Below are 15,438 nucleotides of genomic sequence, written 5' to 3'. Positions count from 1 at the left end.
TCAAAATCAAGGCTGGATGAAGGGTTGGGCACTAGCAGGGTGGGAGGTCTCATCCCCATGCTGCCTGGATATTCCCAATTACATTTACTTAGCACCTTATGGCACTAAGAGAAATTGCCTGGTCTGTTTAAACAAAGAAAAAAAAAAAAAAAAAGAAAAAAGCATGTGCTACTCATGCAGCACAAAGCCCTCTTGCTCCCACTTTCGAAGAAAGTGGGTCACACATTTAGTTCAAAGCAAGCTTGATGCATTGCAGCCAGCAGAAGTCAATCATTCAGTATGAAGACTGAAACTACTCAGCTGAAACTCTTTCCTTGCCATGGCAAATAACCTCTGAACTCGTAGTGTAATTGCTTTACCCTCTTTTAACATTCCGTTATTTTTCAGGCACTTTTAGTTCATAGTATTTTTACAAATGTTTCCTATGAAAAAAATACAAATCTGACATCCAAAGTAGATTTAAGCCCTACAAGAAAGGGTGGAAGAGAGAAGGAAAGGAGTTGGTGTTTGGAGGTGAAGAATGGACAGAGGCTCTTGGAAGAGTTTCTGTTGCCTGGTCCCATGATAGCAGCACCCCTTGCTCTGCTCAACAGGACAGTGCAGACAAAAGCCTGCAATGTCCAACACCACACCTGGAAATAGGTCACCAGGAAAATTATGCCAGTTTTGCAGAACCAGCTGACTCATGGCTTGTCTGAAGCAGGTGGATATGGCTAATACAAGGTTCTGCCTGCCCACAAATGCTGTTTCCAAGGAAAACTGTCTTAATTTTGGATGCTCGCAGATCAAAAGCTTCAACCTGGATGGATGCAACAGGAAGCAAAGTGCCATAGCTAGTAGCCAGAGTAGCTTGCTAGTCAGTTGTATGGGCCACAAATATGTTTTATGCCAAGTATGGCCAGTGCGGTACAGCAGACCTTTAGGTTTTGGCATTACAAAGCAAGTGATAAAACAGAAGCCCCAAAACACTCGTGTAACTCCTCAGCTCTAAAATGGGGCCCTCAGACTTAGATCCAGTCGCTCCATTGGCGCCTGATTGCTCCAGCTGAGTTCCGCCTGCAGCACCGCACATCGCGCCTGACACGACCATCGCCTTTCCGTCGACACGCTAGGCCACGCCGGTGCCGAGCACTGCTCCCGCAGCACCTGCTCCTCCCCGGCCCCTCGGAGCAGCATCCTGGGTAAGCGGGTGACCTTCTTCAGAGAGGGATTTTAAGCAGCATGGAAAGGGCAGCCCGAGGCTGCCGGGTGGTAACCGGCAGATGGGGAGGGAAAGGGAGCATCGCAGCCCCCTGCAACGTCATCAGCTCCTCACAGCCTCTCAGTCCTGTCCTGGAGCCTTCCCTAGGGCTAACACAAAACCAGATTTTGCCTACACCATGGAGAAGCACTTGGCTAGCTCCAGTTTGTGCCCACTGAAGCAGCGCACTGCTGTGGGGATGGGAATCGGTCAGGAGAAAGGGCACGAACGGCTGACATCAACTCATTGACTTGCTCGTCGCCCTGTGAGCTCGGCCAGTTGGGAGGTCCTGCCTATGTCAGATTCAGCTTGGCTTGCCTGGCCCTGCAGGGGTGGCACGGTTGCGGTCACGGGCATTACTCTTTGCTCCAAAATTGCTCACCTTCTGCGCGGTGCCAGCTGAGCCCTCCTGCAGCCTAACAGAGATCTCCGGGTAGGCTGGAAAGCAAACAGAAATGTATTAGTGAAATGGATACCGAAGGTCACAGTAACAGCTTCTAATAAGGCTTAACAGCCTTGTTTCATAAAAAGAGTGGAAATTAAATCCTACATCCACCCACACACCTAGCTAGATAAAAGCTTGCACAGCTCCAATTTGAGGTCAAGGAAGTGGTTTACAACCATATATCAGCAGCTACTACCACAAAATCCATGATGTATTTCACTGCCTATCTAAACCACTCTTGGGCGGCTTTGCTAGAGAAACGAGCTGAAACCATCACGCAGTCGCGGCTCCGGCAGCAGAGCCACCCTTCCCAGGCCTGCTGAAATAAAACACTCCCCAGCCGTTGGTTCCTCAGGGCATTTGCCAATTAAAGTCATCTGCAAAGGCTTTAGCCATCCCCCAAAAGTTGATTGGTTTTGGGTACCAGCTATCCACACGCTGTCGCCCGGGCAGATGTGTGACAGTGTCACACCACAAGACGCTTCCTGCCTTGCCAGGAAGCCCAGAGCTCACCTTCACATCAGAGCAGCAGGTCTCTGATGACCACATCCACAAGAAACGGAAACAAGTGTTTTCTTTTATTTTCACAGCATTTTGTTTCTAGGTGCGGCTGACTGTATAGGTAAAATATACCAAGTACCGTAAGCCTCTCTAAATTGGCATTTCTAAATTAGCCATTGGGATCACTGGTTTGCAGTAATATTAACTGACTTGTTAAGTAAGGACTGTTGAAACTGTGCTAATATATAGTAAATCTCAAAAGCCTCGGATAAATTGTGCTTCTGGCCCTGTCTGAGCCTTAAAACTGGACTGGAAACAAGTGCAGCCCCTGGATTACTTAGAAGATCTGTATTTTTTTCTCCTTCCAACTTAAACTTTAATCTCTACCATTAAGATACTTTTCTTTTCTGAGCTTGTTAATTGATATAGGGTCACCTCAGTTCATTACGTTCCCCTCTGAGGTGAACTGCTTAAGTTTCCCTGTTGTTTTATATAGCAAATCCACCAAAGACTCTCCCGCGTTCTTTTTTTAATTTCCATTTTTCTGCCTAGTGTTACTGGTGGATTATGCTTGGGAGTGACCTATATTTAATTATCATGGCCTTATGGACTTTGTGTACTTTTGGAGTGGAATTTCCCTTTTTTTTTTTTTTTTTTTTCTTCTACTGGGGTTTGTTGGCTTTTTTTGGTGGATTCTTCCTGTCAGAAGATGAATGTCTTAAGATTTCATCCTTGTTTCTGCCTTGCCAAAACTGTAGAGATGGTAGTGGGGCTAGCAGAAGACAACCGTACTTTTTCAGATGTAAGAAAAAGTCTGGTAAACTGGATCTTCTAATCTCAGCTAAAAGTTGGCTGGGAGACTAACATCTAGTCTAGTGCCTGCTCTTCCTTTTGTTTTTTGATGAGAATGGGTATACTTTTTCACATCTGTATTGGATGCTGTCCTCTGCTTTCTCAGAAAACATTTGCTGGGTAACTGTTCTGGCAGGCAGCTCTCAAGCATAGCTCTCAATGATCTAATAGATCTTTTCCATTTAACATCTCAGCCCCTGTTAACAGTTTGACATTCATTTGTCTTGCTAGGATATTTACCAATGTTTTGGGTCTAGCAGAAATTCAATATTTAGTATAGTAGTTTCTGCTGCTGAGCTTTTACTCTTACAAAAAGGAGAAATCAATTTTTGGCAAAGTTAGATGTGAAAAGGCCATCCATTTTCTCAGAAACTTGTATCTAAAAGAACTCTGTTCTAGAAAAGAAATATTTTAAAGCATTTCAGTCCAAAAGTACCCTCTTAAAAAAAGCTTTCTTGATTGAATGTCTGTTTTTACTCAACCTATCAAGACTCTCAACTTCATTGAGGGACCCGTTCATGCCTTCCCCATCCTCTCCTGCCCAGCTCTCAGTCATACTTTGGCCACCTCAAAGCATCTGTGGGGAAGTGCCACTGCTGCCCCTCAGACTTGGGCTCTCTCTGTCGTGTGAAGTCTTTGTCAGAGGGATCCTGCACAGGGAGCTTTCCCCAGGCAACAGTACCTTCCTCTCCTCCTCTTCCTCCTGCCCATTACAGCACCGTGGTGCACTAGCTGCCTGCCCTCCCTGCCCTTCTTTCATGCCACTCAGCCCGTGGGGTTCGATTGCGTGAGTGTTTGGGTGATGGGGGCATGCTGGCTTGCTGAGATGGGAAAATCTCCCTAAGTTTCAGTCGGCCTTGGTTTTCTAGCTACATCCTTTTTAATGGCCAGGATGACAGATATAACCAGTATAACGTCCTGTTGACAGTGTATGCGCTTACTATCATGCTCTAGATCCTGCCCTGGCCGTTTGAGGCTGGGTCTACCTGCTAGGACATAAATGTTCATTTCTTCATTCCCTGGTCAGCTTTGGCACAAGGAACAAGAGAGGTGCTGTCATCTGAAGTGGCTGTTTGTTCCCAAATGTCAACTGGAGCTTGCTGGATTATTCTGGCCACTGTCTCTGCCTGTTCTTTGCCAGCTCCTGCCCTGCCAGCCCTTGGGCGCGTGGGCTGGCGCAGGGGTGGCTCTGGACCATCTGCTCTCGGTCTCCCCTTCCGTTGCAGCACAAGAGAGGTAAATGGAGAAAAGCTGGTACGAGGTAATCATAAGCAGTGTGCCTTTAGCAAATCGTAACAGAAAGGAGTGAGACGGCATGCGAAATAGTTATTTTACTAGCAAAATATCAGACGTGAAGAGGCTAAGGGCACAGAAATGCACTTCCTCCAAGATCTGGACTCTGTTGGCCTGAGGTCTGAGAGACCTTCCTCAGCACCAACACAAACCAGCTCTCAGGGAGCCCCTCCACCTAACTCTGCCCTCAGGACACCTGTGAGGGAGGCTGACGGGGCATAGCACCCCAGTCCAAAGCCAGCCAGCACTTACTGGGAGCATCACAGGCTGTTCACCACCAAGGGCCATGGTTGCTTTCTCTTGTTCGCCTTTCTCCCCTGTTGTACAAATATGCTGATGTGGGTGCACGCACAGACAACTACATGTGACGCAATAATTCAGAGAATAAGCCAAATAAAGCAAACTCTTAGGCTAACAGATACACAAACCAGGGTGAGAGCATCAGCAGGGATGGAGGGGAGGGAGAGTTCAAGTATGGTGGTATACTTGAACGATTACCCAGGTAACACTGTAGCTATTTGACAAATGTTGATTTTTAAAAGCAAGACCCATGTCTGAATCATGCAAACACAAGAGAAAATTTCAGATCATTAACTTCTATTTTTATTTCTCTTGTGTCAGTGACCAACAGGTCCCAGACACAGGTTTTGCTTTTTTTAAATTTTTTATTCTTGCTGCTCCCTGCTGAATCTTTCTTTGCATTCAGAGCATTAGCCTCGCACGGCCATGCAGTCCTCAAGCCATGGGCTTCCTTGGGCAAGCAGCTACAGTCAAGGGACAGTTGACAGACTCACTGTTTAACACCCATTCATTTTAGGAGCATTGGAAATATGTTTTCCAGATCCACTGCTCTATAAGTAGAAAATACAGCCCAGTTTTCAGTGGACAGCATTTTTCTGCTTCAGTTGTATCTCAGCAACTGTAGTTCCCAAGCCACTAGAAAGGGAACAGAGCAAGTAACTAAAGATGGGGAAGGCTTCCAGCATGAAATGCCAGCCCACACATTTGCAGTACACGGGCCCTGCCACTCCTGACCAATTTGAGACCCCCAGGCAGGACCTCATTTTCAGAACCAGAGCCTTTGGCAGCAGTTGAACACCACATGCCTCCGAGGATGCAACACTACAACGATAGCTCCAAATCACTTTAGCTGCTTACTAAATTTTGGTCATGATTTCCTAGCTGTAGACAGCACGGTCATTTTATAACTGGGGCACTGAGACCTTCATGATCAAGGTGTATACCCGTAACCCGCAAAGTGCCCACATAAGCTTACACATTGGGGTGAGATAGTGGCAATGTGCACGCCAGTGGTGTTGATATATGCGCAATGGATCTACTATTTTTGATGCCAGAAATTGAAGGAATGGCCTCAAATTCTTCCTAAGAACTATGGGGTTATTTACTAACATTTTAACTCATTGCAGCTGAAAAAAATACAATGTAAATATAAAAAACCCCCGGTGTATTTCAAAAGCTGTTGCTTTCAGAACCAGACAGGAGTGTTACCTTTCCATGTGCAAATAAGCAGGCAGTTGGCATGAGTCCCTTACCGAATACTCTCACGGTGGTGCTGCTCTTCTGGACTCTCTCCGGGTGGTACGCCACGTGGCAGAAAAATACCTTGCCATCATCTGTGATTTTGGTGGGGAAAATCTTTAGAGTGTAGTTCAAACCCAGGCGGACTCTTTGCCTGTCCAGCATGCTGCTGTTCCTGTACACTGCAGGACAGGAGGGCTCCTTGATCACAAGTTCCTCTTTCCTGCCATTTTCCCCCTGTGAAAAGAGCAATCCACACAATGTGTGAAGACCAGACACCTCCCCCCACCCCCGCAATATTTTTGTAGACCAGCTCTATTCCCGCTATGAAAATCTTCCCTCACACCCTTAGCATTGTGTAGTAGTAAGTGGACATTTGCAACATCTATTTTTTTCCAAATACATTCTCTCCCACAACCTCAAAACCAATAGCAGTCATCATTGTACCAATAAATATGGAGTAAATAGCTGTGTCTTGTGAGTCCTGATCTCTGTAGCCTGCAGAGAGGGCAACAGAGCTGCTTTCTCACTGCAGCAATCTTTAAGTTATGCTGAACATCCCATACGTATTAAATACGAATGAAATTCCAAGAAAATCCTTGTCCTTTTAGATTTTAAATAGTGAGAACCTGATAATAATAGCTAAAAGTCATCCCCCCTTAATGCCTGTGTGCCAGCCACCCTTAGATAAAGGTGCAGCCGGCACATCCTGGACATCTGTGCCTCGGTACATATTTGCGAGCTATACTCTGAATGACGCATGGTGACCCACGTGTGTCATTGTGCTGACCTTTGGGGTTTTTTTTGCCCTTCCTCTGCTACTTTGTAGAGTGAACTAGCAACACTAAAAAGTAGTAAGGACAAGGATGTTCCCTACAAAAACTTTAAGAATTTTCATATTAAGAATGCACTGCAAAGGGGAGATCAAAATAGATAATGAGCTGGGTGAGATAATCACCTTTAAGAAAACCCTCAACAGTTACAGCTCCTCGGTGACAATAGATAGAAATTAAGAGGCAAAACTCAAGGACACTGCTGGCTGATACTTATCTCTACATACTGAAATTAATGCTGAAAGGTTACATTAAAACATGCATACAAATATTTATCCAGAAAGTGAGATGCAGTACAAAAATATAACAAGCTTTATATCTCACAGCAAATTGCTTAAAAATAGTTTTTATGTGGTTAGCTAGATAACTGGGTTTGCACATCTTTGGCGTGCATCTGTGACACAGAGGTTAACAAAAACAAAAACATTAGAGTCAGCCCCCCCTCTTTTTTTTTCTATTTCAAAGCGGCCTGATATCTCACTACCTTATGCTGTAACCGTGTACTTTTCAGAGATACTAAAGCTTCACTACAGGAAAAATCCCTAAGAAATCCAACACAAGGAATATTTTAGTTCTGTTACATTTGCTGAGTTTTTTGCCACTTTCCACGGACCTGCTCAACATGTACTCCTGAAAAATTAAAAGCAATTAAGATGGAATTTCCCCTCTTTGTTTCTTCCACAGCTATTGTTTGTGGTGTCTATGTTGCAAAACCATGTTTGTACTTTTTCCCTTTATTACCACAGTCCAACACGACCGATACTTTTTGTTTAGCAGATTCTGCAGGACACAGTAAAGTCCAACATTTCTATTTCAACCTGCAAAAATACCCCGTAGTTCCTTCTGAAGCTTGTACCTGAAATGAAGAACACTTACCACTAGCCATTTCAAAGGATAATTGGACAAATTTTCAGAGGTCGTGTCCTCAACGCATGGAATTTCTAAAGTCTGGTTTAACCGCACTTCCTTCACGTAGTGCTGCTCCTCTTTTATCATTGCAACAACGACGACAAAAAAAAGCCCAAGAAGAAAAATCAGAAACATGATGTTCATTCTGCTTTAAAAACCAATGCTGACTAGTCTTCTGTTCAAGGAACAGGCACTTTTTTGATTAGAAGGGAACTGTAATTTTCAACCATTACCCATAGACACTTTTGTTACGTGAAAGCCCTGCATCTGATTCTAGATGCAGTTTCATGACTCTAATTCACAGCTTTACCCGAATTTTGGGGCAATTCATACAAACCTTTGCTTAACTGCAGGATCAAGATGTCTCCTTTTGGAGCTGAGAATAATTTGAAGCTTCAATTTTTCCCTTACAATTTTCTTCTGTGGCAATAAACCTTCACATCAATTTTGCACACCTGTATTTCCTTTTCTCTGAAGATAACCGCAGACCTTCTTTTCACTAAGCAAGGTGTTCAGCATGTCAAGCAGGTTAAGATTAACCCCGTTTTTCAGTGTAAATGCCCCTTTTGTTATTGTCTAACCTGCCCGCTACCAGAAGCAGAAGGCCTGTCACTCTTTCCTTTGTTATCAATTTAAAAAAGCATTTCGGCATCTCCTACCCTACCCATTCCCACTCCAGGGCTCCAGTCCACCTGTGGAAGGGCAAAGTGATGCACCGAACAGAGCACAGCCATGGTCCGAACGTCGGGCCTGCCTGCCTGCGTGCATTTAAACAGAAGAGCGGCGGTGATGGCCAGGAGATGCTCCGAGTGCCTTGGTGAGCGCTGATCTCCCTGACCCTCAGGCCGGCGGCGGGCTGCAGCCTGCCCGCCTGCCGCCGCTGTGCTGCACAGACCTGCCTGCCCTCTCCCCTGCGGGCAGGCACGAGCCCACGCTGCGGGGAAACTCTTGAACTTTGCTCCCCTGGTAGCTCTGGCTTGCGTGTTGGGATAGAATAGTTGTATATTTTACTCATTTTTTATCTCGAGGGGAGGGAGAATATCTAGCAGTCCCAGACTGTTATGTTATTTAGCAGTGGGGACTTTCTGGTGACTGTAACTTCCTTTACGTCTGGCACCCAAGCACGGAGCGACAGTGCCAGCACGCAGCCTGTGCCGCAGGGACACGAGGAAAGGCAGCGCCCGGAGTGGTGCCCAGGAGACCCAGCAGCAGAAGCAGCTTGTCTCCGCTCTCCATCAGAGCAAAGCAGCTGAGGAGCCAGCTTCCACGATGGGACGCAGAGCGCACAAGCCCTAAAGGGGCTGGATAGTGCAGAAAAGGTTAAAGAAAGGGCAAAGGAAGCAAATCTATAGCTTTCCCAGGAAGAAAACTGCATAGGAGGCTTTGCTGGGACAAGCTGTCGTGCAAAAGTGCCATGCAGCGTACGAGAAGTACGAAGATGAGTAGTCGCCCCAGGAGCTCAGCCTGCAAACAGCCTCTGCCTGTTCTCACAGTTGCGTGTCCCAGCTGCTCTGTTTCCACCCCCGTCTTTGATTCTCATCTCCATTAAGAGCCTGTTGGCTAAGGTCCTCCATGTTTGTCAGTCCTACATAGGCCTGCTGCTCTGCAGGCTTTTTGCAGTATCTACAAGTTGAATCCATTTGGATTCACTTCGCTTTGATGTAGTTGGGAGCTGTACTTCATTAATGACTAGGACCCTTCTCCATCCCACTTGTAGGCTGGATTAAGGTCTTTTGCCTTTTTTTGAGTGGAAGTGGTTCATTGCAAAAGATCTGGTTACCTTAAAATACAAATCTGCAAGAGGTATGAAACTGAATTTTTTAGTTCTCTCTAGCAAGGAGTTATCAGTTGCACAGCTTGCTACATCACGCAGTTGCTGCAAAAAGGCACAATGATGCTGATATGAACTAGAGCTGCCCACGTTTAACATGTAGACATCAATAACGGCATTGAACATGCCAGTATCAACCAAGGGCACCGGCAAGAGAAAAGGAGCAATGCTTGATTAGCACTATTACTGTGTTAAGGAAGAGATAGAGAAAAATCGCATGAACAGAAGCATGGGAGCGTTTTACGCTGTTACCAGCACTGTTTGTACCTCACCGCTCTCCACTCGATCCAGCCCCTCTGCCCTGTGAAGCACAGGAAAATTCCCAAAGGGGAGCCTACTGCAGCGCACGCAGGTAAAGTGGCAGCTTCGTCCTTGACACAGTTATCCAGCATGTACTGTTTAAACACACCCATCCTCTATGGACTGCGCAGAGATGCTGGCTCTAATTTTGCCTCTGTAAGTTCATCAGGGCAGGCAGGTGCTGCTGGGTTGCCCCCGAGGTGTGCCTCCGGGATAACACCACCAAAAACGCTTGGAGCCACTGCCGTGCAGGGGCCGTCAGGGAGCGAGGCAGCAGCTTGGGTTAAATGTTGCTGTGTACGAGTCTTGCACAGGACCTCCTCCTGCTGCAGGACCAATGTGATCCAGCGTGGGGACCAACATCCCTCCTGCCACCAGTCTGGCCTCCGGACGCAGGCCAAAGAGGCTGTGGGAGCGCCGCTGCCCTCTGCTACCCCTACCATCCCCTGCACTCACCGTGCTCCTAACCCTTGAACACGTGCTGCACCTACAGCCCCCGGCACAAGCAGGGCGAGCGTGCCGGCCTTGTAGCTCTGAACTGAAACCGTGCCAGGTTTGTTGCATTTACTTTAATCTTTCTTGGCTTGTTAACAGAAACCTGGGTCAGGAAGAGGTTTCTGGTGTCATCAAATCCAGTCCCCCATGTGCACACCAACAAGCTTGCCCAATGTCCCCGCTCAGCAAAATCTTGGGGCTTGGGCTTTTGCCCTCACTGCTGGCATTAAACAGCTGTTCCCAAAATTGCTGCACTAATGGTTGCCACTATTGTTTAATTTGTAGTCAAAACCATTCATGTCCATTTAAACCCATTTGTTCCTTTGCCAGGATAATTTAAATATCCTGCCTGGAGTTCCCACTCTCCCCTGAGGCTTACTTACCAAGAGCAGTCATGCTGTTTTCCAGCTTCCTTTTGGCTGACAGAAGCAGCCAAGTCTCCATTCCTGTGATTGTCCTAAACAATCCCCCACTTTGCCCCGGTTTGTTTTTGATGGTGGGGACACACATCCCTCCACCGAGCTAACACTCAGCACACCCTGCAGATGCCAGCCCTCAGCCTCAACCAGACAAGGGTGTTTTCTCTTTCTCGTGCCCAGTGCTGCATGCCACAGCAGCAGCACAGCGTGGTTTGGCGATCCAGCAGCCTCCGTCCCACCATATCCTGAGCGGCTCATCCAGTCTTCTCCGCAGCATGTTTCTCCAAAACAAAAATGTGGAAACCACCCATCTCACCACCTTTTTTGCCTTCCTACCTAACTTTGTATTTCTCCAAGACAAACAAGGTTTCCTAATCACGAGCTGGATAACAGCAGCTACAGAGTGCCTGGTAAATAGGAAACTGTGTAGGTGGCAGCATTCAGTGGCACCATTGAAAAGCCCAAACAAGTCACCATCACTGACCAAGAACAGTTCATCTCTCCTGATATTCTCCCCACCCCTACTCCCCATTACAAGAAAGCAACATCTCATTCGTATTCACTTACCTTCTGCCTTGACAATAAGTTGAATTTTTGCAGCCTTTGTCCCATATGGGTAAGTGGCAAAACTGCACTCATACTGCCCGCTAAGGGAGACGGTAACGTTTTTCAGATGCAGAGCCCACTGATTGCACTCAGACGTGGCATTTGGATCACGGAAACACAAAGCCTCTGTAGCATCCCTGTCGCAGCACTTCCTCATGCTGAAGGACACTGAGAAGTTGTAAGAGGCCTCAGGAAAGGTGAAGTAGTGGGTGCCATAAAGAGGGTGATAAACAGCTATTCTGGTAAGCTGGTTGTCATCGGTCTTGGACCACTGAGTCTGTATTATGTAGGTAGTGTGTGGTTTTGGGAAGCTGCACACCAGGGTCACGTCAGCACCTGGCAAAGCCTGAACCACTTCTGTTTGTGTAATGACGTCTTCAGACTGGCCTTAAAAACAAATGGGACAGTTTGAAGTGTAAGTCATGTTTAAACAAAGCTTTCTACTAAGCCATCTTTGACATGATTTCGTGCCTTAGCCATAGACAACTATGAATACCCTACAACTGTAACAACAGGCTTTCTAGTGGGGAGCTTTACAGCAGATCTCCACCAGTACAAACCGTGGAAAGAGAACTGGGAGAGCAGACGCACGCTTGTCTGGAAGAGGGCGGGCAGCTCCCATCACACTCACGGGAGTGAAATGGGAGCTCTGAGGGCCTCTGTGAAAATGGAAGTCTTTCAAATAAAGCAGAAGCTGGGCCTGGTTATTCCCCAGCTCTTTTTGCAAGAACAAATGAGTTATCCTTGCTGGCTAATTCTGCCCTGCACTGTTACCCCCTGCCCATTGCTATTGCCTTCGCTGCTTCAACAGAGAAAGCTGTTCTTTTACCTCCACGTTATTAAAAAGATCCTGCATGGCCTAAATGAGTATCTGCTTCAGTGTCAGAGTGAGATGCCCTGGCATGTATAGTTTCTTCCTCAATTAATTTCATAAAGCATGTTGGCAGCCCTTAGTGTGCCATATAAAGGAGTAATGGATCGGTGAAATGAAGGGGCTTTCAATGGGAGCCTGTACTGCTTGGTTTTGCTGCTGCTGTAGTAAAATTGGTTTTTGTCCCTTTCTCCCTCCTATGAACAAGATGCTCACAGTCCCCAAACCCCTATATACAGGGCACTGACAAACTCAAGGAGATGAAAAATTTATGGATAGGGGAGTCGTAGTGAGACAAGTAATCAATCACACCCACAGAGCCATACACAAAAAGGCCTTTTTTCAAAAGGGTGTGCAGGAACCCAGAAAAAAAGAGTTTGTGCAGATATTCTTAGGTAGGCACTTGTTGCCCCCCGTCTCCATTGGATTTTATCCTCCCTGTGGATCAAATCATCACTGTAAATTTGTTTTGAGAACTTGCCCCGCAGTCCCACCAGCCATACCACTGACTCCTCACGGCAGCAAGTGCACACTGCTCACCTTCTTTACTTGAAAAAAGCCAGTACCAATTTCTTTGCTTTGACGTGTGTTCTGCCATGTGGTACAGGGCTCCGGGGCGCCTGAGCCAGGGGTTGCCCTGCCAGGGGCCAGGCAGCCTCGACGGTGCCTGCAGGGGGGCCGGCGTGTCCCACGCTCTGCCGGCTCAGCCGGGAGCCAGAGGGAGACCCTGCGCACCCACAGCTCTGGTTTGACAGGGAAGAAGACCGAGGGCAGAGTCCCACATCCCCGCAGAGCTGGCTGAGATTTGGTACCAAACCACTGAAGCGTGACATGAACACGTAGAGACTGGGTGCGTGGTGAACAAAGCTACTGAATGGGCATGTCCCACAGTCTCTGTTTTTTATTGCTGTGCATGCTCTGTTCATCTTTTAACTGACTTCCAAGAGAGGGGATGACATAAGAGGGTAAATAAAAATAAGCTTGAGTGACAAGTGTTGTGAGAAAAATTACTGAAAACTATTTTTGTTGGTCCAGGGAGCTTATTATAGCAAATGCTTACTGATTTCACTGTAAGTTTTTCATCAGTAAATGTTAAGTAAAAAGCTATTAGCAATCTTGCGATCGGACTAGCAGGCAAGGGACACCTAGCAAGTTATCTCTCATACTCATACTGATACATTAGGTCAAAGGACCATGTAAAGAATGCCTACCAAGAATTACTTGAATATTTTATATTAAGGTGAAAAATTACATATGTAGAAACAGCATTTTAATTTGTGTTGTTTGTTAGTGGCCTAGCACTTTAGGTTATTTTAACTGAAACCCTTTCATGCAAAAGTATTCTTATCTTTTAGTTAGCATCTCAACATAATTAGTCTCATTTTATGCCAACTTCATTCTTCCAAATCAAATGCTCTCCATTAGCTCATACTTGTGCTCTATTTGAAATTTAATAGAGTAACTCCCAGACATTTAGATTTCTGATCTCCACAAAGGGGATGGTGGTGTGCACTTTCACCTTTGAGTGACTTCAGTGAGGATTTCATCCTCGGGGGAAAAAACCAACAGTCCTATTTTTCCCTAAACACTATTGCTTTCCTGCATGTGCATGTCTTGATGCTTCTAGTTCTTTCTTTGCATTTTAGAACTTTTATTTTCTATGAATACACATATGAAATATTTTCCTTTCTTTTACCATCCAGTTTGCCTCACTGATGTAGAAAATAGGAACAGCCTATGTCAGATTTTGAGATGCATCTTACCGTGCTGATCAAATACATGAACTTTTTCCTTTCTTAACTGGAAAAAGGCTTATGCCACAAAATTCTTCTTCCTAGATGGTAATAAGTACTCCTGCATTCAGCATGGTCAGCCTGTTGGGGGGGGGGGGGGGGGTTGGTGGAGGGGTTTGTGAGCATCAGGCTTTTTCTTGGTTTTCCTCAGATTGTTTTTGGTTTAAACTCCCTCTGATGGGCATACAGATCTCCTTACTCAACTTTTGTGAAAGTTTTACTCCCAATGACAAAGTTGTTTCTCAAGCCTTTAATGCAGCACATAGGGCTGGGTGGGGAAGAGGAAAGGAAGAATCTATTTAAAGGGTTGCAGCTGTACAATTTATCCTTGCCTTTAAGTGTTTCAACTCTTCCTCTCTGCATACACAGGCGTGTGTGTGTGAAAGAGAGAAAGATATTTTATTTACTCTTTGAAAGCAGTTTTTCTTTTTGCCCGCTGGAGATGAGCACATGTTGCCCTAAATACAAGTGAGCTCATCTCAGTGGTTATTCTGGTGAAAACAGGTTAGGCGTTTTGAATAAACTAATCTGCTAGTCGGCTCAAGCCATTTACTCCTTACTAGCTGCACATTATAACTAGGTTATTAGAAAGTTGTCGGGAAATAGAAAATCGTTACCAGTAGCTACAGCTTGCCCTAGTGAGACACGCTGAGCCCAGCCTGCACATGCCACCCTCCCCCTTGCCACCCTCCGTCATAATCTGAGTCAAGGCATCCCACTGACATGCTTACCTGCAACGCTGGGCACCGAGAGCAAACAAAAGAGGGAGAAGAGCCACCTTTTTTCCATCTTCACTTGATGAAGTTTTGGTAAATACGTAGCTCTCTTGGCCTGCTCTCGGCAGTGTCTCGGAAAAGGAAGTTGAACTGGTCTGCCCTGTGCAGACAGGCAGATGTGCAACATAGTCACGCTCATCATTTTAGCGTGACTTCAAAGAAATGCTTCATTAAATGTGAAAGCCTCAGTTTCCTGCCAGAGCGATAACATTAGTACGTTTTGTGAAACCTTTATGTTGAAAACACTACCTATACTGTAAGCCCAAGTTGAAGACCATTTTCTTTTTTCCTTTGTCTTTTCAGACAAACTCAGAGTAAGCAGTTTACTGGTTTACACTCTCTCAAAACCTTGTCAGGTATCTAAAGTTGACTATATGGTACATGATGTACAAAGAAGATGGCTTTTTTTTTCCCCTGCTTCATTTCCTTCACATGGTAGTCCAAAATAGCTCAAATGTACTATTTCTAGAGTCTCTACGCTCACTCTCTTTTTAAAAACCCAGCAAAATAACAAAACTAATCCCCCTAAATTAAAACAGAGTGAATTGAGTGTCTTCTAGATTCACCTTTTTTTCCCCCCTCCTTGAGAATGAGACCATTAATTATTTTCTGCAGGATGAAGAATTACAGCATCACACGTGACAACATCCCCTGGTGTGGTTAACCCCCATACCTCACTCCGTTCAGCTGGTAGCTTTGGTAATAGCAGCACCCTCAGGCAGAAGCGCGTGGTTC

At 45.8% G+C, this 15,438-nt stretch overlaps 1 protein-coding gene across 2 annotated transcripts in view; it reads right to left on the bottom strand.

Moving 5' to 3' along the window:
- The window catches only part of CD96 (CD96 molecule), a 29,475-nt gene extending 14,655 nt beyond the window's left edge, over positions 1–14,820 (bottom strand). For both annotated transcript variants that reach the window (XM_030021111.1, XM_030021112.1), the window contains exons 1-5: positions 14,659–14,820; positions 11,225–11,650; positions 7,580–7,689; positions 5,885–6,107; positions 1,623–1,678 (exon numbers count right to left, since the gene is read on the bottom strand). In XM_030021111.1, the coding sequence (XP_029876971.1) occupies positions 1,623–1,678; positions 5,885–6,107; positions 7,580–7,689; positions 11,225–11,650; positions 14,659–14,716 (873 nt within the window). In that variant the 5' untranslated portion in view covers positions 14,717–14,820. The remainder of the gene's footprint in view (positions 1–1,622; positions 1,679–5,884; positions 6,108–7,579; positions 7,690–11,224; positions 11,651–14,658) is intronic.
- Positions 14,821–15,438: the final 618 nt, after the last annotated feature.

The sequence above is a fragment of the Aquila chrysaetos genome, chromosome 7 (genome assembly GCF_900496995.4).
Source record: "Aquila chrysaetos chrysaetos chromosome 7, bAquChr1.4, whole genome shotgun sequence".
Taxonomy (NCBI): Eukaryota; Metazoa; Chordata; class Aves; order Accipitriformes; family Accipitridae; genus Aquila; species Aquila chrysaetos.
The sequence above is the reverse complement of the archived record's forward strand: the minus strand, read 5'-3'. Positions and strand labels throughout refer to the sequence as shown.